This window comes from Rhinolophus hipposideros (genome assembly GCF_964194185.1).
Source record: "Rhinolophus hipposideros genome assembly, chromosome: 20".
Taxonomy (NCBI): domain Eukaryota; kingdom Metazoa; phylum Chordata; class Mammalia; order Chiroptera; family Rhinolophidae; genus Rhinolophus; species Rhinolophus hipposideros.
The window spans coordinates 32495786-32519179 of NC_138066.1; the positions used below are offsets into that span (position 1 = coordinate 32495786).

Sequence of the window (23394 nt, forward strand, 5' to 3'; positions counted from 1 at the left end):
ATCTATGCTTAGAAGTATGAGTTTCAAGTAGAAGGCTAAGAAATGTGGCATTAAGAAAATCCTTATCTTTATGACCTTGTTTGCTTCATAGAGAGGGATAATTCTTAAAGACCTAAAACTCGGGAAGGGTTTTATGGTCAGATCCTTATTTTGCCTAGCACTTAAGCTGTGGTCTTCCAGGAGGCAGTACACCTGCTACTGCTAGTACATACACAGTCTGCCTGTGGATTCATTAAGTTAGGCAGAACTGAGAAGATTAATATAGAGTTTTTAAACGCTATAGTATAACTTCCTTTAACACAAAGCCTGGTTCAAACAATAGTTTACTTATGTAGAGAGGTTACAGAATAAAAATACAGCAAGAACTCAGTAGGGAATGTTTAGTTCTGTGTGAACTGAATCAGACTCTGGCTTGGACTATATTTCAGAGACGGCCCTATCAGAGAAGCAATCATCAGAACCTGCTTCTCCAGGACAAAATTTAAAAGTTGCTTCGTTGGAGTTTTCTTTCATTTCTGTACCCAAAGTTATATATCCTGTGTACATGCCCATATTTTATTTATTTATGTAACCTTTTACATAGCATTTACCACTTAAATCCTTATGTAACCCTTTGAGGTACATATTATTACCCCCGTTTTGCCAACAGGGAAATTGAGACAAAGTGAGGTTATGTAACTTGCCAAGCTGAGTATGTACTTTGCTTGACGTTGAGATTTTTAAAGCAAATACCCATTAAATCATTTTGCTAATTGAAAAATTCATTTCAAAAAACAGAATTTAAAATCCATAAATATTTCTGGCTTTTAGAAGCCAGAAACTGAGTAAGTCAGTTGTTTGAATTTTTAAATTAATGTGCACTAAAATGGACATTTTGGTGTGCGTACAATTGTGTGGACATCATTCCACGTGTAGATTCCTGCAGTCAGCACCGCGGGCAGGACACAGAGCTGTTCCGGCAGCCAAACAAACTCCCTCCATAATCTCTTTGCATTCATACTCTCCCCCACCCTCCACTACTGGCAATCACTGATCCGGGGTCCAGCACTATACTTTTGTCCTTTGGAGATGTTATGTAAATGGCATCATGCAGTACGTAACCTTTTGAGACTGGCTTCTTTTACTCAGCATAATGCCTTTGAGATTCAGCCAAGTTTTTCTGTGTATCAGCAGTTTGTTCCTTTTTATTGACAAGTAATATTCCATTATATGGCTGTACCACAAATTTATCCACTCACCAGTTGAAGAACATTTGAATTGTTTCCAGTTTTGGGTGTTTATAAACAGAGTGAGTGTACTCTTTTTGCATCACCACCAGAAATATACGAAAGTTCCAGTTGTTCTGGATCTTTGTCAGCACTTGATATTGTCAGTATGTTACTTTAGTCATTCTAATAGGTAAATAGGAATAATTCATTTTGAGCTTTATGAACAAAATATTAGTGACAGGCCCCGCTCTGCCATTGACCTAGAGGAGCCATTTAACTTTTCTGAGCTTCTTGTTTCCTCATCTCTCAGTTTCCTCATCTCTCATATGATAGAGAATATTGAATGTAAGTTCTCTTGCAGCCCCTAAATTCTTTGAAGGGGAAAGATATCTTTGGCAAGAGGACACATTTGTGTTTGCTTGTAGAAAAACATTATTGACTGATCTCAGCTAAAGTACAAACATTGTAAGCAGTGTATGTGTGTATATATATATATATATATATATATATATATATATATAGAGAGAGAGAGAGAGAGAGAGAGAGAGAGAGAGAGAGAATCCATATGGAATAACTTGATATTTATAACTATAATTTACCCTTTGGCGCTAAACATAGTAATACTGTGATAGTATGTGTCATATTTATATGCTAAAATTATATAGCTAATGTTGCAGTTAACATTGACAACCTATAGTCTGGCTAATACCTGATGTTTTCATAATATTTCTTAGCTTTCTGGGGTTATCATTTACAGTAAGTTTAATAACAAATATTTTGCCATTTTCTGTCATGAATAGGGGACACTTTTTTAAAAAATGACATATTTAGGTACTTGTCCTTAATGTCTATATTTGCATGTGAGATAAATTGCTTCTATAATAAATAGCATTAAAAATAATAGCTTTTCATTCAGCCGGCCTTTCGAGGCCACGGACTTTCCATCCTAGAACCATGGCCCAGTTTGTCCGTAATCTCGCAGAAAAGACCCCGGCACTGCTAAACGCTGCTGTGACTTACTCGAAGCCTCGATTTGCCACATTTTGGCACTATGCCAAGGTTAAGCTGGTTCCTCCAACCCCTGCTGAGATCCCTACAGCTATTCAGAGCTTGAAAAAAATAGTCAATAGTGCTCAAACTGGTAGCTTCAAACAGCTCACAGTTAAGGAAGCTCTGAATGGTTTAGTGGCCACTGAGGTGTGGATGTGGTTTTATGTCGGCGAGATCATAGGCAAGCGTGGCGTCATTGGCTATAATGTTTGAAGACCAATCGTTCACATCTGTTTCTTTTGGGTTTATTATTCGAATGTTCTTGGACCATGTGTGATCAGACTGGTATTTGAATAAAACATGTCAAAATCAGCATTTTCTATATAAAAAAAATAGCTTTTCTTATTTTCTAAAATAATTATGCTTATTTAAAACTAGGACTAGAGAAAGATAATAAAAAATAAAAGAATGTCCTTCTTCACCCATACCCCACCATATCTTGAGATAGCTCCCAAGGTGAGTGTATATGAAGTATGACAGTTAAGTTCACGAATTTGTTGCAACGATGTTGCTAACCTTTTTTGATACCATAGAGATTATTCATTATGAATTTGTACCAACTGGACAAACAGTTAACCAAGTTTACTATTTGGAAGAGCTGGAAAAGCTGCATGAAAAAGTTAGACGACCTGAACTTTCCAGCAACAATTCATGGCTCTTGCATCACGACAAAGCACCAGCTCACACAGCACTGTCTGTGAGGGAGTTTTTAGCCAGGAAACAAATAACTGTATTGGAACACCTCCCTACTCACCTGATCTGGCCCCCAATGACTTACTTCTGAAGATAAAGGAAATATTGAAAGGAAGACATTTTGATGACATTCGGGACATCAAGGGTAATATGATGACAGCTCTGATGGCCATTCCAGAAAAAGAGTTCCAGAACGCTGGCGTCAGTGTGTAGCTTCCCAAGGGGAGTACTTTGAAGGTGACTGTAGTAATATTCAGCAATGAGGTATGCAGCACTTTTTCTAGGATGAGTTTGCAAACTTAACGGTCCAACCTCATACCGTGTTTCCCCAAAAATAAGGCCGGGTCTTATATTAATTTTTGCTCCAAAAGACATATCAGGGCTTATGTTCAGGGGATGTCATCCTGAAAAGTCATGCTGGGCTTATTTTCCGGTGAAGTCTGATTTTTGGGGAAACACGGTATATGCATACATGCGAGTGAGTGTACATGGTCTTACATTATGCGATTGCATGATCCCATTCCCACGTGTTCTTTAGTCTTTTTTTTCCAATGTGGACATATTTCTTTGTTAGTTCGTATAAATTTGTATCATAATTTAATGGCTATGTAGTATGTCAGTGTCTGTACTTATTATTTATGTTTCAAGTTTTTATAATAAGTAGTACTAGATAGTAATCTCTTTAAAGACTTGGAAGAAAAAGGCAATAATTATATTTGTTTTACTTTGGCATATAAAACAAAATGAAAATGCTGCTTGCTTTCAACAAAAATGAAAGCAAAGGTGTTTTAATTAAGAAGGGGATACCAATTATTTTTAAGATATCCCAATTAATAAATAAATACTATAATGAATACCCTGTATGCACATCTTTTTATATTTATGGCATTATCTTCTAATGGTGAATTCTGGGTCCAAAAATAAGCACACCTCACACTTAGGAAAATAGTGCTGAACTGCTCTAAGGAAGGTTCTTCTGTATTCACATAGCATTATGAGCTATAGTTGGCCATGCCATTTAATGTCAGAAGTCAGTCAGGTTATCTTGGCATTAGCCAGTTTGGAATTTAAGCCATAAAACATATCCACACATGTTTGTACCTGGATCCTGCTGAAAAAAAACCAGCCTGTTTGCTAATTGATAGTCTTTACCAACTAAATCTGAGAATGTTTAAAAACTTCAAAGCTTAAACAGTTTTTAAAACTTCAGTTTTGAGAAAAATAGACTGATAAAGCAACCTGGTTTTTCAATTCAAAGAAAATCTTTTAGTTAAAGTGATTATAACTCAATTTGTGTTATCCCAATAATTTCTCCTTTTTAGGTTTTTAAATAAATTTAAAAATTTGAGATACTTTTAGATTTATAGAAAAGTTGCAAAGAGAGTACCTTTATACCCCTCATGTGGTTCCCCTTGTTGTTAAAGTCTGACATAACCATGTTAAAACCTTACATAAACTAAAACCAACATTTGACAGTATATTACTGTTAACTCAGATTTGATTCAGATTTCACTAGTTTTTCAACTAATATTCTTTTTCTATTTGGAAACATCTTAAATCAAGCTTTTAAACTCTATACTTTAATAAGTTTGAATATCTGCTCATAGATAAATTTTAGTCATACATATGTATGTACCATATATAACACACCTAGAGCTCTGTATTTGTTTAAACAAAGTTACCTTTGACATCAATACCTTTGAAAGTTATCTTTTGACATTCACAGACAGTTCTGCCCGAGGCCATTTTAGGGTAGCGTTTAAGATATTTGTCTCTACCCTTTTTTGTAGTCTTTGCAGAAACATGATTTGTAACATCAGTGAGTGTAGCTCTTGCACAGTGGTACCCTTTTCAGTACAGTTACAAGTCCCTATCTCCAGGAGCACATGGAAAGTAGCCACCTTCTGTTTACTAGGGTAGTCACTTGTCTGTTAATTGAAAGTGATAGTCAAGGGCAGCCGGTTGGCTCAGTTGGTTAGAGCACAGTGCTCATAACACCCAGGTCGCCAGTTCGATTCCCACATGGGCCAGTGAGCTGCGCCCTCCACAACTAGATTAAAAAAACAAACAAAAACAACTTGACTTGGAGCTGATGTGTCCTGGAAAAAAACACCACATTGTTCCCCAATAAAAAAATAAAATAAAATAAAAAAGAAAGTAATAATCAAGAGTCTACTATGCCGGATGGTTTCTCTATAATATCTTGCTCTGAGAGAATTTAAGTATTAAGTGTTTCTTGAAGAAGAAAAAGGCCAGGATTTATTTTATAATTGTCTTGGGGTGGTGGTGGTATTCTAGGTAGAAGGAAAGTGACATAATCAAAGGTTCAGAGGTGGAAGAAGTCAAGGTGCATTTGAGAAATAGCATGAGGCTCTTTGGTGGGAGGGGAGGACATCGGGAGCCAAGACTGAAAAGTCAGTTGGGCTCAGATGGTGAAGGGCTTTTGAATGCTTCGCTGAGGAGTTGTGCTTTTTTTCCAACGCAGTAGAAACCAATAAAGGGTTTTGTAGCTAGGGAATTACATGATCCTAATTCTTTAGGAAAATGTAGTTTAGAAGATCTCTGTCGTTTGAAAAGCTGTTATAATCTGTGTATGAAGTGATTAGGGCCTGAACTGGGAAGTTATGTTAGCAGTTGGAACAGGGCAATTTTTAAAAGTTGGGCTTGTTGGTTCTTTAAATAGTGAGTGGAGTAAGGTAGAAAAAACAGCCGAAATTGAACATGAGGTTTGGAGCCTCAGTCAGAGACTAGCTGCTTCATTTGGATCTTCCACAAACTTGACCATAAAACAAGAACTTAAAATGATTAGCATCCTAGAACTGAGGAAAAGTATGTAGCATTCTTGTTTTAGAAACAATAAAATGTGCGGCTTAGCATTGAGGACACATGACATTTGCTGACCCAGGATGGAGGGAGCAATCCAGGGAAGGAAGAAGGTGGGTTTTCATTTAACAATGAGCGCCATGGTTATGGCCTGTGCTTACATCTGATTTTTTATACAGCGAAATGCTTCAGTCCATTGTACTCACAGTAACAAGACGACCATAATCCTGGCTGAATAAGCGGAGAATCCTGGCTATTTCATAGCACAGCAAATTTAGAAAGCCATCTAAAACAGTCTTCTGCTCCCCCTTAAGGCTCACAGTAAACATACATGTACTTTGTTTGGAAAACGGTCTGTTAGTTGGACCTATACATACACAGGTGGCAGAACATGGTATGTAGTGTGTCAGCTGGAGAGCACATACAAAGCAGCTTTAATACCAGCTCCTACTAAACGTTTGGGCCATACAGATCTAAAACCCTACCTGTAGCCGGGTCTACGTAGTAAGTTCCACATGAAGACAAACGAAGTTGTTGGTTCAGTTTTATCGTTCTGTCCTTGAAAAAAGTTAAATTAGTGTCTGGAATACAGTAGTGGCTACTGTCTAGAAGATTGGGTGATCATCTTAACTAGGCAAATTGTTTGCTTCTAACATGTTAGCGTATTTGGGATTCAAGTTTTATTAAATCAGAAATATACCATATTGCTTACATTATAGTCTTTAGAGATATGAAATTTAAGTTGTATAAAGAGAAAGTTAAATATAGTCATAATAGGGGGAGGATTTTCACACTTATGTCATCTGTAATTCATCTGTCATATCAAAAGAATAATTGTAGTTATAAACTTTTTTTCTTCATTAGGCTGTAGTGTCCTATTTTGCTTCTAAATTATGATATTACTATTGGTCTTTCAAAAGAGGAAATACTGCTTTTGAAAAAAACCTTTTGTATTATAGAAATTCTCAAATGTTAGAAAATAAAGAAAAGGTACAATGAACCTAATATAGCCATTTCCCAGCTTCAACAATTATTAAGACATGGCCAATCTTGTTTCATTTATATCCATCCTCACTACACTCCCCTTCTTCCAATTATTTTGAAGCTATTCTAGACATTATTTATAAATGTAAGAATTATCAAAAAAAAAAACACTACAGTATCACTACACTAAAACACTTACTGGGCATCTTTTAAGTGTTCAGTCAGTGTTTATATTTCCCAGTTGACTCATATTTGTTTTTTAAACATTCAGCAACAGGCTAGAATGTCAAATTAGGGTCCAAAGAAGAGTGATTGGTTAGTATGTCTGTTAAGTCTCTTTAAAAAAATCTATTGGTTCTCCTTCCTCTCTCTCCCTCTCTCTGTCTTTCCCTCTCTCTCCCCCTCTCTCCCACTCTCCCCCCCTCCCTCTCCTTGCAGTTTTTGTTGAAGAATCCAGATCATTTGTTGTATACTTTCCCATAGTCTGGGTTTTGCTGATTGAGTCTATGGGGTATCATTTAACATGTTCCTCAGTCCCTTTTATTTCCTGTAATTTGGTTTTTAGATCTACAGGCTTGATCAGATAAAGTTTAATTTTTCTGGTGGGTGTGGGACAAGACTGTTTAATAGCTGGTGACATATCATTCTACCAGGAGACATATAGTGCCGGTTTCTTTTTTGGTACGGTTATCAGCCATTGATGATCTTGCCTGTATCTATTCATTGGGTTTGCAAAATGATATCTAATGCTATAGTTTCTTCTTCATTTATTAGCTGGAATACTTCTATAAAAAGAAATTTCCCCTCCACAAGTATTTAGTTTCCTTATGGCGCAGATCTGATTGGAATGACAGACTAAATGCTTGATTCTTGCCCTCACTTACCAGTTTTCAAAAGAATGAATTGGTTCTTTTAGCATCCTTTAAAGGTGACCAGTGGATTTAAACATATTTGATGTGTTTCAGTTCACTACTGTTATTAATCCTGTTGATACTCAGTTGTCTTATTTTTGTCCGTAGGCGCGTATCAGTCTGGCTCTTGAGCCTTTTTGACACAGCTCTGGTAGTCTTTGACAGCTTCCTGCTTTCCATTATGACAGATAGTTACAGACTCATCTTACACATTTGCTGTCCAGTTGTCTTTTTGTGGGAAATACCTGGAAACCACATTATGTTCTCAGTACTGAGCTAGACAGACTAGAATGTTGACGTAGTATTTTAAAAAAAACTACCTGCCCTCAAGGGACTTATAGTCTTTAAAGATTTTATTTTTTATTCATTTGATTTATTTACTTAGTATACATGTGGATGTGATAAAATCAGATTTTGATTTCCTTTTATTTGATTAAGGCAAATCTTTGATTTCATTATATAACAGTTATATATCAAAATGAGATGAATGTCTAAAATGTTATTTTTTATAATTTAAGAAAGTTTAATGTGTAATAAAAATGAATAAAAGAAGAGATAAAACCTTGAAATGATATACATTTTACAAACATGTAGCCCTGTAGGAACAGTAGTTTGTTTTTGCATAAATGGGTAACAGTATATTTATTGTCTAGACTGGGAGATGTGTGAGAGGGACATTATTAATAATTACTCTGGGAGAAATGGGTATAAACCATAACTTTGCCCAGCAAAGTAGGACATATGGTCACCCTTTTTATAAACTAATTGGCAATATTGTAAGCTTCCTGCAACGAGGGATCATATCTATTATGTGTGAAGCTATAGCCTTCACACATAATAGGTGCTCAATAAATGTTGAATGTTACTATTACAGTTGATAATTTGAGGCTTGGTGTAGATATTAAGTGTTTTTTATGCATAGTTACATTATGTTTGCACTTTTAAAAAAATGTTCTTTCACCCACACTTGCATCTAAATGATCTCATATATTGAATCTGAATGGGTTTGATGAATTGATTTATTTTTTAAGTTTAGGATTAGTTGTTTTGTTTATTGAAGAAATAATACATGTTTGTTGTGAAAACATTAGAAAATTTAGATCACCAACCCTATCCTCCACTTCCAAAAAAAAAATTCCCTGGTTGGATTTTATGTTAAGGAAGAAAAGAGCATTGCTGTTATATATTCAGCTAACTCTTGCTCTCTCAGAGTTCCTCTGACTCACTTTTTAGCCAGTGGGCCTAAATTTCCTCCTTTTTTGGGGGGGGGAAGGGGAACAGGACTTTTTTGGGGAACAGTGTGTACTTCCAGGCCTTTTTTCCTAAGTCAACTTGTTGTCCTTTCAATCTTAGTTGTGGAGGATGCCATTCAGCTTCAAGTTGTTGTCCTTTCAGTCTTAGTTGTGGAGGGCGCAGCTCAGCTCCAGGTCCAGTTGCCATTGTGTTGCAGGAGCCCCTGCGCAGCCCACCATCCCTTATGGGAGTTGAAACTGGCAACCTTGTGGTTGAGAGGACACGCTCCAACCAACTGAGCCATCCGGGAGCTCAGTGGCAGCTCAGCTCAAGGTGCCGTGTTCAATCTTAGTTGCAGGGGGCGGAGCCCACCATCCCTTGTGGGACGGGAGGAATTGAACTGGCAGCCTTGTAGTTGAGAGGCCATTGGCCCATGTGGGAATCGAACCAGCAGCCTTTGGAGTTAGGGGCATGGGGCGGAGCCCACCATCCCTTGTGGGACGGGAGGAATTGAACTGGCAGCCTTGTAGTTGAGAGGCCATTGGCCCATGTGGGAATCGAACCAGCAGCCTTTGGAGTTAGGGGCATGGAGCTCTAACCACCGGAGCCACTGGGCCGGCCCCTAAATTTCCTCCTTTTATAAGAGAGACTAATACTTATTTGACAGGAACTTTGTGATTCTTAGATTTTTTGGCAGGGAGAAGCTAGGGAGGGAGGGAGCAATTACTTGAACAATGTTTCTATGATTGAAACTATCTTTGGTTTCTCTAGCCACATTTTTTAAATATATTGCCAAAGTGGTGATAGAAAAAGTGTGAAAATTCTCTGACTTTGGAATGGGAAGTATATTTAAAGATATTACAATAAAAACCTATATTACTAATTAAAATATTTTCTTCAACATAAATAGATAAAGGGGAATTCAACTTTGTCATATGTCCCCAGGCCTCTCTGATAGGGCAACCTGCTAGGTTATGTTGGCTTGCTTATCTTGACCACTCATTGCATTTGCGTTATGACAAAAGTTATTAAAAAACAAAAAACAAACAAAAAAACCGAATAAGCAAGCAAACAAATATTCAGGCTTTTGACTGAGTACATCTATTTATAGCACATATGTTATGAAAAGCTGTGGTTTTCTTTAGATTAAGAAAAGCACTGTATAAAAATCATCTCCCCACATAAGCGTTTCCTCCACCTACTCATTTGTCTGCAAGCCAGGAGTCTGTTCATTTCCTCTTGGGCTCAGTGCCTTTGCTGTTCATAGGCTTATTTTTTTAAGATGTTCCATTGCAGGTAAAATATAAATGTCTAAAGTGTGTATTGTTACTAATTTAGTTTATACCCTACAAGTAACTTCTCTGGAGTTTATGAGGGGATAGTGTTTTGAAACAGGTTGTTCATTCAGAAATGTGGTGGTGATTCGGGATTTTTATCTTACTGAACTATACACAGCCATTTACAAGGCCATATAGAGAACCATATTTTGGGAAAAGATAAGAATCCTATGTGGGAAACATTTGGGCATTTAAACATCTATTGGCTTTCCATGCTCAGGTTATTACTGACCAATTGTTGTGCCAGGGACCAAATAGCCGAGAATGATTTTGTGTGATGGCTGAGGGTTCTTTTCCCCTCACAAGCACATTGTTAAATTGCCACATGTTCTGTAGTTCAGCTTTGAGTTAAAATTTTAGTGTTATCTCACAATAACAGATGCCTGTCGATAGGATACATATATTTGTGTATGTATTCATCAGGACTGTGCTTTTCTTCTCTTAAACTGAAGAGCTGAGATGTGTTGTAGCATGAAGATGTATTGATTGTTTTTTTCCCCCTCTTTGCTTTACCTGTTATTTGGCATTTAGTGAAAAAATCTTGCTCGAAAGTTGCAGATCCCTTGAGGGCAACAAACACAGTACTCAAAGTGAAACTAGGTTACTGTTTCTGCAACATGCAGTGGTTTGTCTCAAAAGCTGTTCTGGTCTTGACTTTGAAATTAGCCCCTTTTCTTTGAAGTGGTCATATTTTAATTTGGAGTGGTTTTAAATTTTTGAATTTCCTGACGTGAACATAAAAATGTTTTAATATTTTCTTATGTGGTTGTTGTACACTAGTTTATAGAAAGCTTATCTCCAGACAATATATTTCTTCAGTAAAACCAAAGGGAAAAATACTTAAAGTTTGAGAACATATTGAAGACTGAAAGTGTTTAAGAAGGGTATTCCAAATGGCCTTAGGTAGTTATATTATAGATTTCCTTGGCTTTTAAAATAGCTGGGCTTTTGTGGTTTAGGACTTTGAGTTTGTGTTTTACTATTGGAATCATCTTTATGATAACCGTGTTTCCCCGAAAATAAGACCTAGCCCGACCATGAGCTCTCATGAGTCTTTTGGAGCAAAAATTAATATAAGACTTGGTATATATTATATTATACCCGGTACCGGGTCTTATATTAATTTTTGATCCAAAAGACTCATTAGAGCTGATGGTCCAGCTAGGTCTTATTTTCGGGGAAACATCGTATAACCTAGAGAAAATGAAGCACTTTCCATTTACTATTTACTATTACTACCTTTTATGACGTATCTGTTCTTTTGGTTGTGTTCTGAAATGAGGTGGAGCTTAAGATTGTGGTTTTATCATGCTTTTTCTTCTATATGTAATTTTTTAAAGCTTAATGAACTAACTTCCTGTTGTAATGAACTCCAAAATGTTTTTTGTAATGGAGTTCTTTTATGGTAAGAGGTGTTCCTTCCACCATCAGTGTTTAAACATACTCAAATCTTGCTCATCTTTAAAAACCATACTCAGACCTTTTCTCTGGTTTGAGTCCCACTGTAACTTGTGTTCCTCAGCTTCCATTCCCTCATCCCATTGCAGCCTGCTGGTTGAGGAGACCCCAGAGATAGTGAGAGCTCCCGAACTCAGCCCAAGTCTGGTCCTGTAACCATTACACTAACTCAAGACTCCTGTTTTTTCAGGGAGTAGGAGCCTTATGGAAGGACAAGGTAGCCTTCATGTTCTGGAGTTATTCAGTCAGTAAACTAGTGGTCTTAGTTTTTTAGCAGCATTTTGTAAAGTTGATGGGTTCTTCTTTCTTGAAGGAAATTTAAAATTTTATCTCTTGGCTTTTGTGCGCTGTAGTTTAGTGTTTTCGTTTTACCTCACAGTTCATTTCTTCTCTCTTTTTTGTTGGCTCTTTTTCCCCTGCTGTTAGGGTGCCCTATAGCTCTATTTATTCTGTCTTTCCAGCCCCCAAATTTAAATTCTTTCTGTATCTATCCAGTTGACTACTGGACATCTCTACTTAGATGCCTGATTTGCATCTCAGGATTACTGTGTAAATTAAGATGCTTTGGGCAAAAATGATAGAAAATTCAAATCAAAATAATTTGAAAAGGAGGAAGATTTATCATTATAAGTAACATGATGCCTTTAAATCTGTAGGTTTAGCAACGTCATCAAGAACCACGTTCTATCCACCTTTCTGCTTTGCCATCTTGGACATATCTGCTTTGTCCTTTGGCCAACTCCCATCATGGATGCAAGATGGGTACCACAGTTCCAGGCATCATTTCCGGGCAAGATGAAATCCAGCAGAAGGTGGTGGATATTGCCTTCTTATGCTTATTAAAAGTTTGGAAACCTTTCTCAGAAGCATTCCAGCTGATTTCCACTTAAATCTCTTGGTCCGAAACTTGGTCATGGGCCCACTTCTAAATCAATCACTGGCAATGGGAATATGAACGATTCTCATACAATATAGAATGAAATAAGTATAATAGAGGCAGGAGCATTAGAGTGGAAATACAAACAGGAGAAGTGCTAGGGGCTGGGGAATTACAGAAGGAGTAAGTGGTATTTGAACTAAATATTAGTAAGATTCAGTTGTTAGGGAAGAAGACAAGGGCATATATACTCAGCTGGAAGGAACAGAATACACGAATGACTGACACAGAGAAATTATGTGGCATGCTTAGGGAACATTCTGTAGACCCTAAGTCTGGGGCATAGCATAGGGTTTGTGGAGGGATGAGGAGGGAAATGAGGTTAGCAAGATAAGGTGAAGGGTCTAATCTTGAAGGAGGTTTGGACTTCATTTTTTGGCAGTGGTTGTCATTATAAAGGAATCTTAGTAATATTTAGTGAAAAACTTATCTAGACACTTTGCAAAAGATAGAATTAGATGTGATCTCTGAATTTGATAGCTCCCAGCTGTATTTTCCTATTAGACATAGGAATGGAAATTGAAGTTGTCTGAATCTTCTTTGATCCTTTTCTTTCTTCATCCTTTACATCTAATGAGCATGTTCTGTTGATTTCTCCTTTTTTGGCTCTCTCTGCCATCTTCAGTAAAGCCTGTATTTCTCAGCCCTCCAATCAAAACCTCCATTTTCTGTCCCTACGTACTCTCTACATTTATAACTTTATCACCTTCTAATCTCCTGTGAGAGTCCTTTGGCTAGGCCTGTAACTTTGCCACCCCTTGAATCTACTGTGCTTATTCGTGGTGACAGCTTTACTCACATAGCCCTCTCCTCAGCCTGCCTTCTAATTTCCTCTCTGCCTTTTCAGATCCCTCCCACTCTTCAGAACTTAGCACAGATTTCATGTTCTGTCTGCGCAGGGCCTCCCACACCCTGTCCACGCTCCATCTTTCTTACCCTTTTAAATAATTATATGGCACCTTTTAAATACCATTTGTTTTGTTTGACACTTGTGACTTATTTCGGTGTATAGTCCTTGCTTCCCAAACAAATTTTAAGCTTGTAATGGTTAGGGTCTATACAACAATTATTTGAAGGAATAAATGAACAAACATCTTCTCCTTATGCGTATATTAGACCCTGGTCCTTTGCATGTAGTTGATAGTCAAAAGCTTGTGAATAAAGCGTGGAGTATGGGAATTGGACAGAAAACACTTAGTGTACAAACCCTTTTGACCTATAAGCTTCACCTTTACATTTAGAAAAAAATTGAAAGTCTGTTTCTCTCTTTGGAGGGAAAAAGGAGATGTGGCCGCTGTGGCCGTTCGCAGACAACCGCCGTGTGTGAGTAGCAGCACTTGTCGCACAGCCCACCGCTTCCAAGACGGATGCACTGGGTGTCCAGTGAAGACTCGTTAACCGTAGCTTAGTGTGGTTGGGATACCAACCCAAACCCCAGTGACCCCTCTTCTCTGTGTCCCGCTGTACCCCCAACCAGGGGGGCGGAGCCATCCGTCAGTTTGCCAGCATCCAACACAGAACAATCTGTTGGGTAAAGTTCTGCTCTTCGCCACCTACGGAGTAGTTGGGCACTTTTGCCTTGAAGTTTGATACAGTTGTGGCATTGTTATCTGGTTTTGTTTTGCTTAGCCTACAACTCATGTTTTAGAAAACAGGAGGAGGGACCTTTAAAAAAAAGCAAAGGTCAAGGCCGGCCCAGTGGCTCAGGCAGTTAGAGCTCCATGCTTCTACCTCCGAAGGCTGCCGGTTGGATTCCCACATGGGCCAGTGGGCTCTCAACCACAAGGTTGCCAGTTCCGATTCCTGAACTCCTGCAAGGGATGGTGGGCAATGCCCCCTGCAACTAAAAAAATTGAACACGGCACCTTGAGCTGAGCTGCTGCTGAGCTCCCAGATGGCTCAGCTGGTTGGAGCGCATCCTCTCAACCACAAGGTTGCCGGTTTCCACTCCCGCAAGGGATGGTGGGCTGCCCCCCTGCAACTAACAACTGGCAACTGGACCTGGAGCTGAGCTGCGTCCTCCACAACTAAGACTGAAAGGACAACAACCTGACTTGGAAAAAAGTCCTGGAAGTACACACTGTTCCCCCATAAAGTCCTGTTCCCCTTCCCCAATAAAATCTAAAAAATAAATAAATAAATAAAATAAAAAATAAAAAAAGCAAAGGTAGCAGTGGATATGGCAGGTATCTGAGGCTTCGTGGATTTCTTTTGCATCTCGTTTGGCAGGTTGCGTTAAATGCTTTCTGATGAAGGCAGATGATTGAATAGAATTATCCAAGGAACAATATTAAATGTGATGATGTCTCTCTCCACCCTGAGAAAGTGTGGTTGGACCCAGTGTTGTCTTTGGAAAAGCTGGTGTTTATACCATGGGTAACATTGTGGTCTCAATCCAAGTTAGTGTCATACTTATTTCAAGGCTGTAATTTCAAGGCTGTAGATAATCCAGGTGTCTGTCCCCAACCTGAGAGTCATAAACTAATTTTCGTGTTCGAAAAGTCAAATGGAAATTATGGCAAAGCTGGACAGTCTAACCAAAAAGCTATGATAGGCTATTTTTATATTTGGTTGGTAAAAAATAAAAAGTATGACCTGAATGCAAATTCTTACAAGATTTTGAATCAGTGCTCTGTGGGAACATGGCAAACGGGTAGGGGCAGGGAGGGGAGCAGGAGAGGAGAATACATGGTAGCCCTTAATGTTGAAAAAGTTGGGAATTACTGTATGGAAGTAGGCGACCAGATGAATTAGGCAGGAGAATGGAAACAAATACTCAGCACAAACAGTAAATGTCAGTGATGGAAGGGAATCACTTAAGTGTATAGTGGAGAAAACTGAGGGCTCGAAAGGCAGTTACCTGCCCCGCTGTGTGGAAGAGTCCCAAGTAGCGCCTGCCAGATGCTTTGACTCTCAGCACTCAGTCTCCTTGCATCACTGCTGTTAGAGCACAGTGTGTAGTTTATGACCTATCCAGTACATCAGTAATGTCATTTTTATATAAAATATCACCTTTGGACTCTTAGTGTCCAGATAGTCTGTTTCATTTTATTTATTTTTTTATTGAGATATACTTTCATCTACCATATAATTCACCATATTTAAGTGTACAATTCAGTGGTTTTTAGTATATTCAGAAGTAACAACCATCACCATTGTCTATTTCCAAAACATTTTCATCACCCTAAAAAGAAATCTGGAACCCATTAGCAGTCACTCCCTGCTGTCTTCCTACCCCCAGCTTCTGTCAATCACATTCTGTTTCCATAGATTTGCTTATTCTGACCATTTCATATAAATGAAATCATACAGTTTGTGATTGACTTCTTTTGTGTCTGGCTTCTTTCACTTAGCATACATTTTCAGGATTCATTTGGGTTGTACAACGTTACCAGTGCTTCATTCCTTTTTATGACTAATATTCCATCGTTTGGACATACGTTTTATTTATACATTCATCAGTTGATATATATTTGGATTGTTTCCAATTTTGGGTTATTTATTATGAATAATGCTGCTGTGAACATTTATGCACAAGTTTTTGTTTGAATATATATTTTCAGTTCTCTTGAGTGCATGCCTAGGGGAGGAATCTGCTGGGTCATATGGTAACTCCCTGTTAAACATTTGAGGAACTGCAGACTGTTTTCAAAAGTAGCTGCACCAGTTTATATTCCCATCAGTAATGTTTCTACATCCCAGCAAACATTTGCTACTCTCCAGCTTTTGATTATAGCCATCCTAGTAGGTGTGAAGCAGTACATTATTGTGATTTTGGTTTGCATTTTTCTAATAACTAAAAATATTGAGCATTTTTTTCCTGTACCCGTTGGCTATTTGTATATCATCTTTGGAGAAATGTCTATTCAAATGCTTTGCCCAAATTGGGCTATTTATTTGTCTTTTTATTGTTGAATTGTAGTTCTTTATATATTCTGGATACAAACCCGTATCAGATCTATGATTTGCAAATATTTTTTCCTACTCTATCTCTTTACTTTCTTGATGGTGCCCTTTGACTCACAGACGTTTTTAATTTGATAATGTTCAGTTTATGTTCTTTCTTTGGTTGTTTGTAGCCTATTTTATTTTTTTCAACTTTCTCTTCCCAATCTTTTCCTTTTTCCCATTTTTCACTACCTCAGGTTTACTATGGAAAAATGCATGCAATAAACTCTAAAATTACATAAATCTCTGCTCTGCCATCCATAATCTGTAACTTCTTTAGGAAAAATCTTCTCAAATAGGGAGGAGCCAGCACTGAAAGCCCATGTGCTAGGAATTTTGCCTGTGTTATCAGATTAGATAGGTCTGAGTACTGTTGTTCTATCTTGACAGGGCACACACTGAGATTGAGCGAGATTAATTGGCTTGTCCAAGGTCGTATACCTGGTTTGGTGCCATAAGGGGTTCATGCTAAGATCTTTTGTTTCTACATTTTAATGATGTTCTTTCATTCAACTGTTAATTCATTAATGACTATGGATCTGCTGGAGATATTGGGAGAAAATGGGGTAGGAAGAAGAGCAGAGAAGGTAAAGAAAAATTTAATTTACAAACCTAATCTGAATGTACATTACAAATATGAAAAAGTTAACTCTGCCCTGTAACAGAAATCCTTAGACTGGGGTTTTTGGACCCCTACGGGATCCAGGGAATGGGCCGACTCCTTGAAACTGCATGTAAAATTTTGTCTGTTCATTTTTCTGGGAGAGAAGATTTGTAGTTTTTCAAAGATTTTCTAAAGTTTGAGAATTGCTGCTAAGGAGAGTGACACACAGACTTATGGGAAAGAAAAGGCAGATGGTATATTGGCAATTTGTCTTTTTCCACGAGCCATGATTTGGGTATGTCATGGTTTGGGTTAAACCTTCCCATGTGGTTTCATACATTTGTATCTTAGAATGTTTGTTTATACCAACATTTAAGACTAGTTCAGTTAAACTTTTTCCCCCATGTGTTATTTTTTTAAAGTAATGAACAAATACCATTTAATTCCATCAATGAATTTTTTATTTCTTTATTTTTTTAATTTTTATTTTTTTGGGGAATGGGAACAGGACTTTTATTGGGGAACAGCGTGTACGTCCAGGATTTTTTCCAAATCAAGGTGTTGTCCTTTCAGTCTTAGTTGTGGAGGGCGCAGCTCAGCTCCAGGTCCAGTTGCTGTTAGTTGCTGGGGGCACAGCCCACCATCCCTTGTTGGAGTCGAACCGGCAGCCTTGTGGTTGAGAGCCCGTGCTCCAACCAGCTGAGCCATCTGGCCACCTGGGAGCTGAGAGGCAGCTCATTGACTTCATTCTAGTTGCGGAGGAAGCAGCTCGCTGAGACCCATATGGTAATCGAAGTGGGAGCCCCATTGCCCAGAGCTCATGCTCTAACCAACGGAGCCACCCGTCTGCCCCACCCAAGTGTTAATTTTTGAAGTGTCAAAAAAAATTTTGTTAGTGATGAAACAATAACAGTCCTTTGTCTTTTGGTAGGTCAAATATGTAAATCAAATTCCAACATGTCCCGATGTTTGCACATCTAAAATATTTGTGATTTTAATTTTTGTAAAATATAGGAATGTAATAAGGGCATTTCTTAGTTATTTTCATTTTCTAAATGAGTTTTTAATTCAAGTTCATGGTGATCTAGTCAAATTGACATGTACTTAGGCCTCTCATCATGGCTTACATGACTGGCAGCTGTAGTGTGAGCATCGGTACCTTCTAAAGCTGTCTTAGTGCTAACCTGAGGTGTTACCTTAGGTGTTTAAGACTGAGACCTTCCAAGGTTGTGTATATTGTGGATATGTTCTGCTTGTTTTTAAGGGCACTGAGTGTTATTTGAGCACTTACGTAGTCAGGATTTTAATGGGTAGATTTTAGTGGAAAAGGTAACAGTAATATAAAACTCTTACCCTGCTTTTAAAAATAACTCCTTTGTTGAGACGATATTTGTGAATTGAATTGAATAATGGAAAGATGTTTTGAGTATACATTGATTATCCAGGCACGGCTGTAGCCTGCTTAGTGTGTGATGAGCAATGCACATTAGTTTTACTATCTTATATGGAAATGTAAGGTTGTTGATGCTTGAAGGTAATTAGGTAGTATCTAGGAGGAGTACCTCTCCTTTGTCCTCTCCTGCTAGCTTTACTTGCACGTCATTGAGGAAACACAATGTCAGTATCATTTAAACGCATATGTAAAAAACTACAGTGAAATTTTATTTTTGTAAAAGCTTTGTGTAAAACCGAAGGTGCCAGCCATGTATTTCTCAATGTAATGGATTAGATGGACTGCTTAAAAAATAATTGTTTCATATGGTTCTGACATTAAAATTTATTAGATGAGATTGCACTAAAATTAATTATATTTTTTCAATGATATAAAATATAGGCATCTGAGAACACTTTATAATATTTATCCACAGTAGGGCCCAGTGAGGGGCAGCCAGTTAGCTCAGTTGGTTAGAGCGAGGTGCTGATGACACCAAGGTTGCCGGTTCAATCCCCACATGGGCCATTGTGAGCTGCACCCTCCTTAACAAAATAAATAAAATACGGCCCAGTGATATACTCGTATGTCATTTGAGGTTTTGTTTGTTGTAAAATTGACTTACATGTTGGTGTTGGTAGCTTTTCTAGAGTATCCCAGGTGGATTTTGTGAGCAGCTTTGGAAACAAAGGGCCTTTGTAAGTATGCAACTAAACAGATACTATGATAGAGAACCCTTTCACTGTAAATTTTATATCTGTGTCTTCCACTTTACACAGCAAATTTAAGTTACTTTAGGTTTTATCCATTGAAAACTGAACAATTTTTTTTGCAAGAAATTTAACTAAAATATAATTTAAATTTTCAATCTTTTGTTTGTCAAAAGTGGGTACTGTGACACAAACTGCAGGTGAATCAAATTGAAATGTACCTGTGTGAATTAATGTAACAGGGCATTCTGAAAGGAGGTGTGAATTCCCCTAGCCAAGGATAAAACTTAGACCCTTAAATAAAAACAAAAAAATTGTATTGTTTTACTTTGTGTTGTGTAGGTATTTTTTGTTCCAGGCCAAAGTGCATCTTTGAGATAATTGTTGTTTACCATTTAGCTCCATAGGAGACAGTGGGTGAACTGGGACTAGGAGTGAGAAAACGAGAGTTCTAGTCCCTGCTTCATCACGTACCAGCAGTGACAGTGGGAAGGTTATTCAGCTGAGCCTCAGCTGGGAAATAGGAACGACACTCCAAGTCATTGTAGGGCATTGATGCTTAACTAAGAGAAACAACCTAGGTGGTTTCATTCCTGCCTTTTACAGATAGTGGTTCTTGTATGCAACTTGCCTACCCTCCTTTCTCCATCTCAGACTTCTGCTTGTCCTTCAAGACCAGCTCCAGCGTTAGCTCATCTCTGAAACTTTCTTTGACTCACCTTTTCCACACTGCCACTATACATTGTATATATTGATGACTGTGTTTAAGAAACCCTAATAATAGTGCTTACTGTTGCTAAGTACTCTTATAAGCATTTATACGTGTAACTCATTTAATTCCCGTAATAGTCCCATGAGGTAGGCACTGTTCTCTCTATTTTACAGATGCAGAATATGAGGCATAGAGAGGTTATATAATGTGCATAAGGCCAGCGGGCTAGTATGTGCGAGAGCCAGAATTTTTTTTTTTTAAGTAATTGGCTGTTTTATTTTTTATTTTTTTTATTTTCTTCCCCCTTCTTCTGCCTCTCCCCACCACCACCACTGCAGTTCAAGCCATTGTTTCTCAGTCTAGTGTAGGACACAGCTCCTTGGCCCCTGCTGGTATTATGAGCCTTGTGCTCCCTCTGCTCATGGCAGCCCAGCTCCAGTAAGAGGTGGTGTTCACAATCTTAGCTATAGATGTGGGAATCAAACCAGCAACCTCGGTGTTAGGAGCATGGAGCACAGCGCTCCAACCACCTGAGCTACCAGGCCAGCCCCCAGGTTTTTAATGTAGGCATTCTAGTTTCACAGATTGTACTCTTCACCACTGTGCTAAGCTGTCTTTTGTGATTATCTTTTATCACTGTGTTGTGATTACTGGTTTTCATGTCTGTCTCCCCAGTTAGACCTTTCAACATCTTGATGGCTCCAGTTCTTACAGTGCCTAACACGCAGCAGGCACTTAATAAATGTGTAACAAATATATGATGGATGTGCTTTATGTAAACTATACAGTATCATATAAATGCAAATTATTATCACTACCACCATATGCATTTTGTAGATCAGAATGTAGAATTTACCAAGGCTTTCAGTTTTGCAGTTTCTTTTCTTAGCTCCTAGTTTTCAGGTTGGCAGACTGAGGTGTATAAAATGGTAAAATTTAAGGGTTGACAGTACCAAAATTAGGTTAAATAAAAACCCTAGTTATTGGTCCCCTCATTAAGCCTGTTTGGTCACACATTCTTTGCCATAATATTATGGCTTGTTTTATATAATAAAAGAACAAGACCAGAGGGATGTAAATGATTCTTACTACACTTGCTAAAATGATATAGCAGTTTAGCATCATAAGTAGTTCAGACCTCCATGTTACACCGTAAGTAGACTGAAAGGTTTCTTACTCTTAGAGATTATTTTTAAGGAAAAGACAGGACATAGTGAGATTTCATTCATTACAGGCAAGTATTAAGAAAAAATAAAGCTTTTAGTATAGACATAGTTTTAAACTCTATTTATTTACTAGATAGGGAAATTAAGTAATTATTTCACAAGGAACACATTCTTGTAAAAAAGTTTTTAAAATTACAATTCAAATATTTTCAATTTTAATTTTAGTCAGTACTGATATAGGACTTAGTATAGAATGGTTTGTGCTTTTGATTTTATTCTAATTCCTGGTATACCTTACTTTCCTACTTTTATTTTTTTCCATTTAAGTTTCCTTACTTATTTTAAATTTCTTCTTTCTTGCTTAATTGTATATTTGTTTTATTAGATATATATTTCAAAGATATAAACATAGGCCTACAGTTGTTTGTGGTCATATAATTTGACCCCTGTAAGGCACAACTCTAATCATATGAGTTCTTTCTTTAAAAACTTTTGATGGTTCTGTTTTGCCATCCATATTAACTACAAACTTTTCATCTCAGCCTTCAAGGTTGGCTACAACATAGCAATAATTTTTACCATCGCTCCCTTCTACAAGCCCTATAGTCTAGTAAAACTAAACAACTTAAATTGTCTCTTGTTCAGTAATATACCCCATTATTACCCCATTCTGATTTTCCTTCACTAGAAATGATTTTCTGCCATGAAAATTGGCCTTCATTTCTACCAGTCTAAAACCTACCTGTCTTTCAAGCTTTTCTGAAATGTACTATCCTTTGCAAAACTTTTCCAGATTTCTCCAACTAGATGGGATTTCTTTCTCTTCTAAGTTTTCAGATCTTCACTTTTTTTTTTACTCGTATTAAGCACATAGTTAAATAATGATTTGACCATCCAAAGACTTTGAGATTAGTTGCTATTTGGCAAAAGTCATTAGCATCCTTTCCTAATGAGAAAGTAGTGAGTAGCCTTCTGCAAAAGTAGCATAGCTCTGAATAAATTGCCAGACCATTACGATCACAGACCTAAATTTCATCCTGTCCATTCTTCCTAGTGGATCATTTTTTTGGAAGAACTTTGCTGATATATATTTATCTTTCCCTCCTTGTTACTTTCTGTTTCTTGGTAGTTTTAGTTTTGGCCTGATCCTTATAGGTAGTTGTATGCTTTGGAAAGCTCTCCATTAAACAGGACCAGGGTCAGGCAGTGCCTTGGAAGTCCGTGGAAGTGTTTCTGCAGGAAGTGGAGTAAGCAGAGGTAGCATTGATGTACCCTACAAGGTTGCCCTTTCAACTTGAAAAGACTCATCCCAGATATAGCCTTTTTAATGTACGAGGAGGGTCCCTGCATAGGTATATATTTGAAGAGAAAAAAACTGTTGAATTTGTCAAAAACTATTAAAACTTTTCGTGGAACAAAATTGTTTTCCTTTTAAAACTCAATTTAAATAAACACTCTTGAAGACTGTAAACTTATTTCGTAGTCCACTTGGAAAAAAATGGCATTGAAAAAGGCACATTCTGGAAGCTGTACTTTACTAGCTGTAATATACTGTCATGTTCTCTAATTTCTTTTTTTTTAAATTGTATTTTCTCCCCAGTAGCTGGTCAAGCTATTAGAGTATACCAGGACTGGTTGCTTCTCAATTTGTATACCCTCTAACACAAACAGCACATTTTTTCCTAAGTTGTATACATTAATTATAGTAAGACGCTTAGGACTGACCCACTTTCTTTTGGAATTTATTTTATGAAACAGTAGAAAATGATCTCTAAGAACAGATGAACTTGTGTTATTTTAATAACATAGAGAGATGAATGTAAACAGCTTTAAATACCAATGAGGGTTATTTCTTATTTGCTTTTTCTGTCTACTTTCAGGTTCTTAGAACTCAATGTATTCACCTAGAGATTCTTCTGAAAAACTAAGTTAAGATGGTTTATAATAAGTTAGAACTGAGGATACATATTAAGAGTTGGATAATGGAACATGGAAGGTTCTAATTTCCCTAATGTGTTTTTGGCTTTGTAAAGGTTACTTTATTTTGTCCTTAGGAGCTATTTTAAGTTTTCTGGAAAGAAAATAAAGGAAGATTATTACCAAAACTCAAACAGGGGAAAGGTGCCAAAATCAAATGACGAAAGTAAAATGTGGGCAGACAGCCCATGTGTGTTTCAAAGTGAACGAT

The 23394-nt window shown here is 37.5% G+C and overlaps 2 protein-coding genes across 3 annotated transcripts in view; both read left to right on the plus strand.

Annotated features, from left to right (window-relative positions):
• The window catches only part of ZNF652 (zinc finger protein 652), a 61859-nt gene that overhangs the window by 11342 nt on the left and 27123 nt on the right, over positions 1-23394 (plus strand). The gene's annotated exons all lie outside the window — the stretch shown is intronic.
• Positions 2163-2517, plus strand: LOC308488738 (ATP synthase subunit g, mitochondrial-like; the record flags this gene model as incomplete). The annotated part of the gene is made up of 1 exon (XM_081028752.1): positions 2163-2517. One exon carries the CDS (start codon positions 2163-2165, stop codon positions 2469-2471), a length of 309 nt encoding a protein of 102 aa, XP_080884878.1. The 3' UTR covers positions 2472-2517.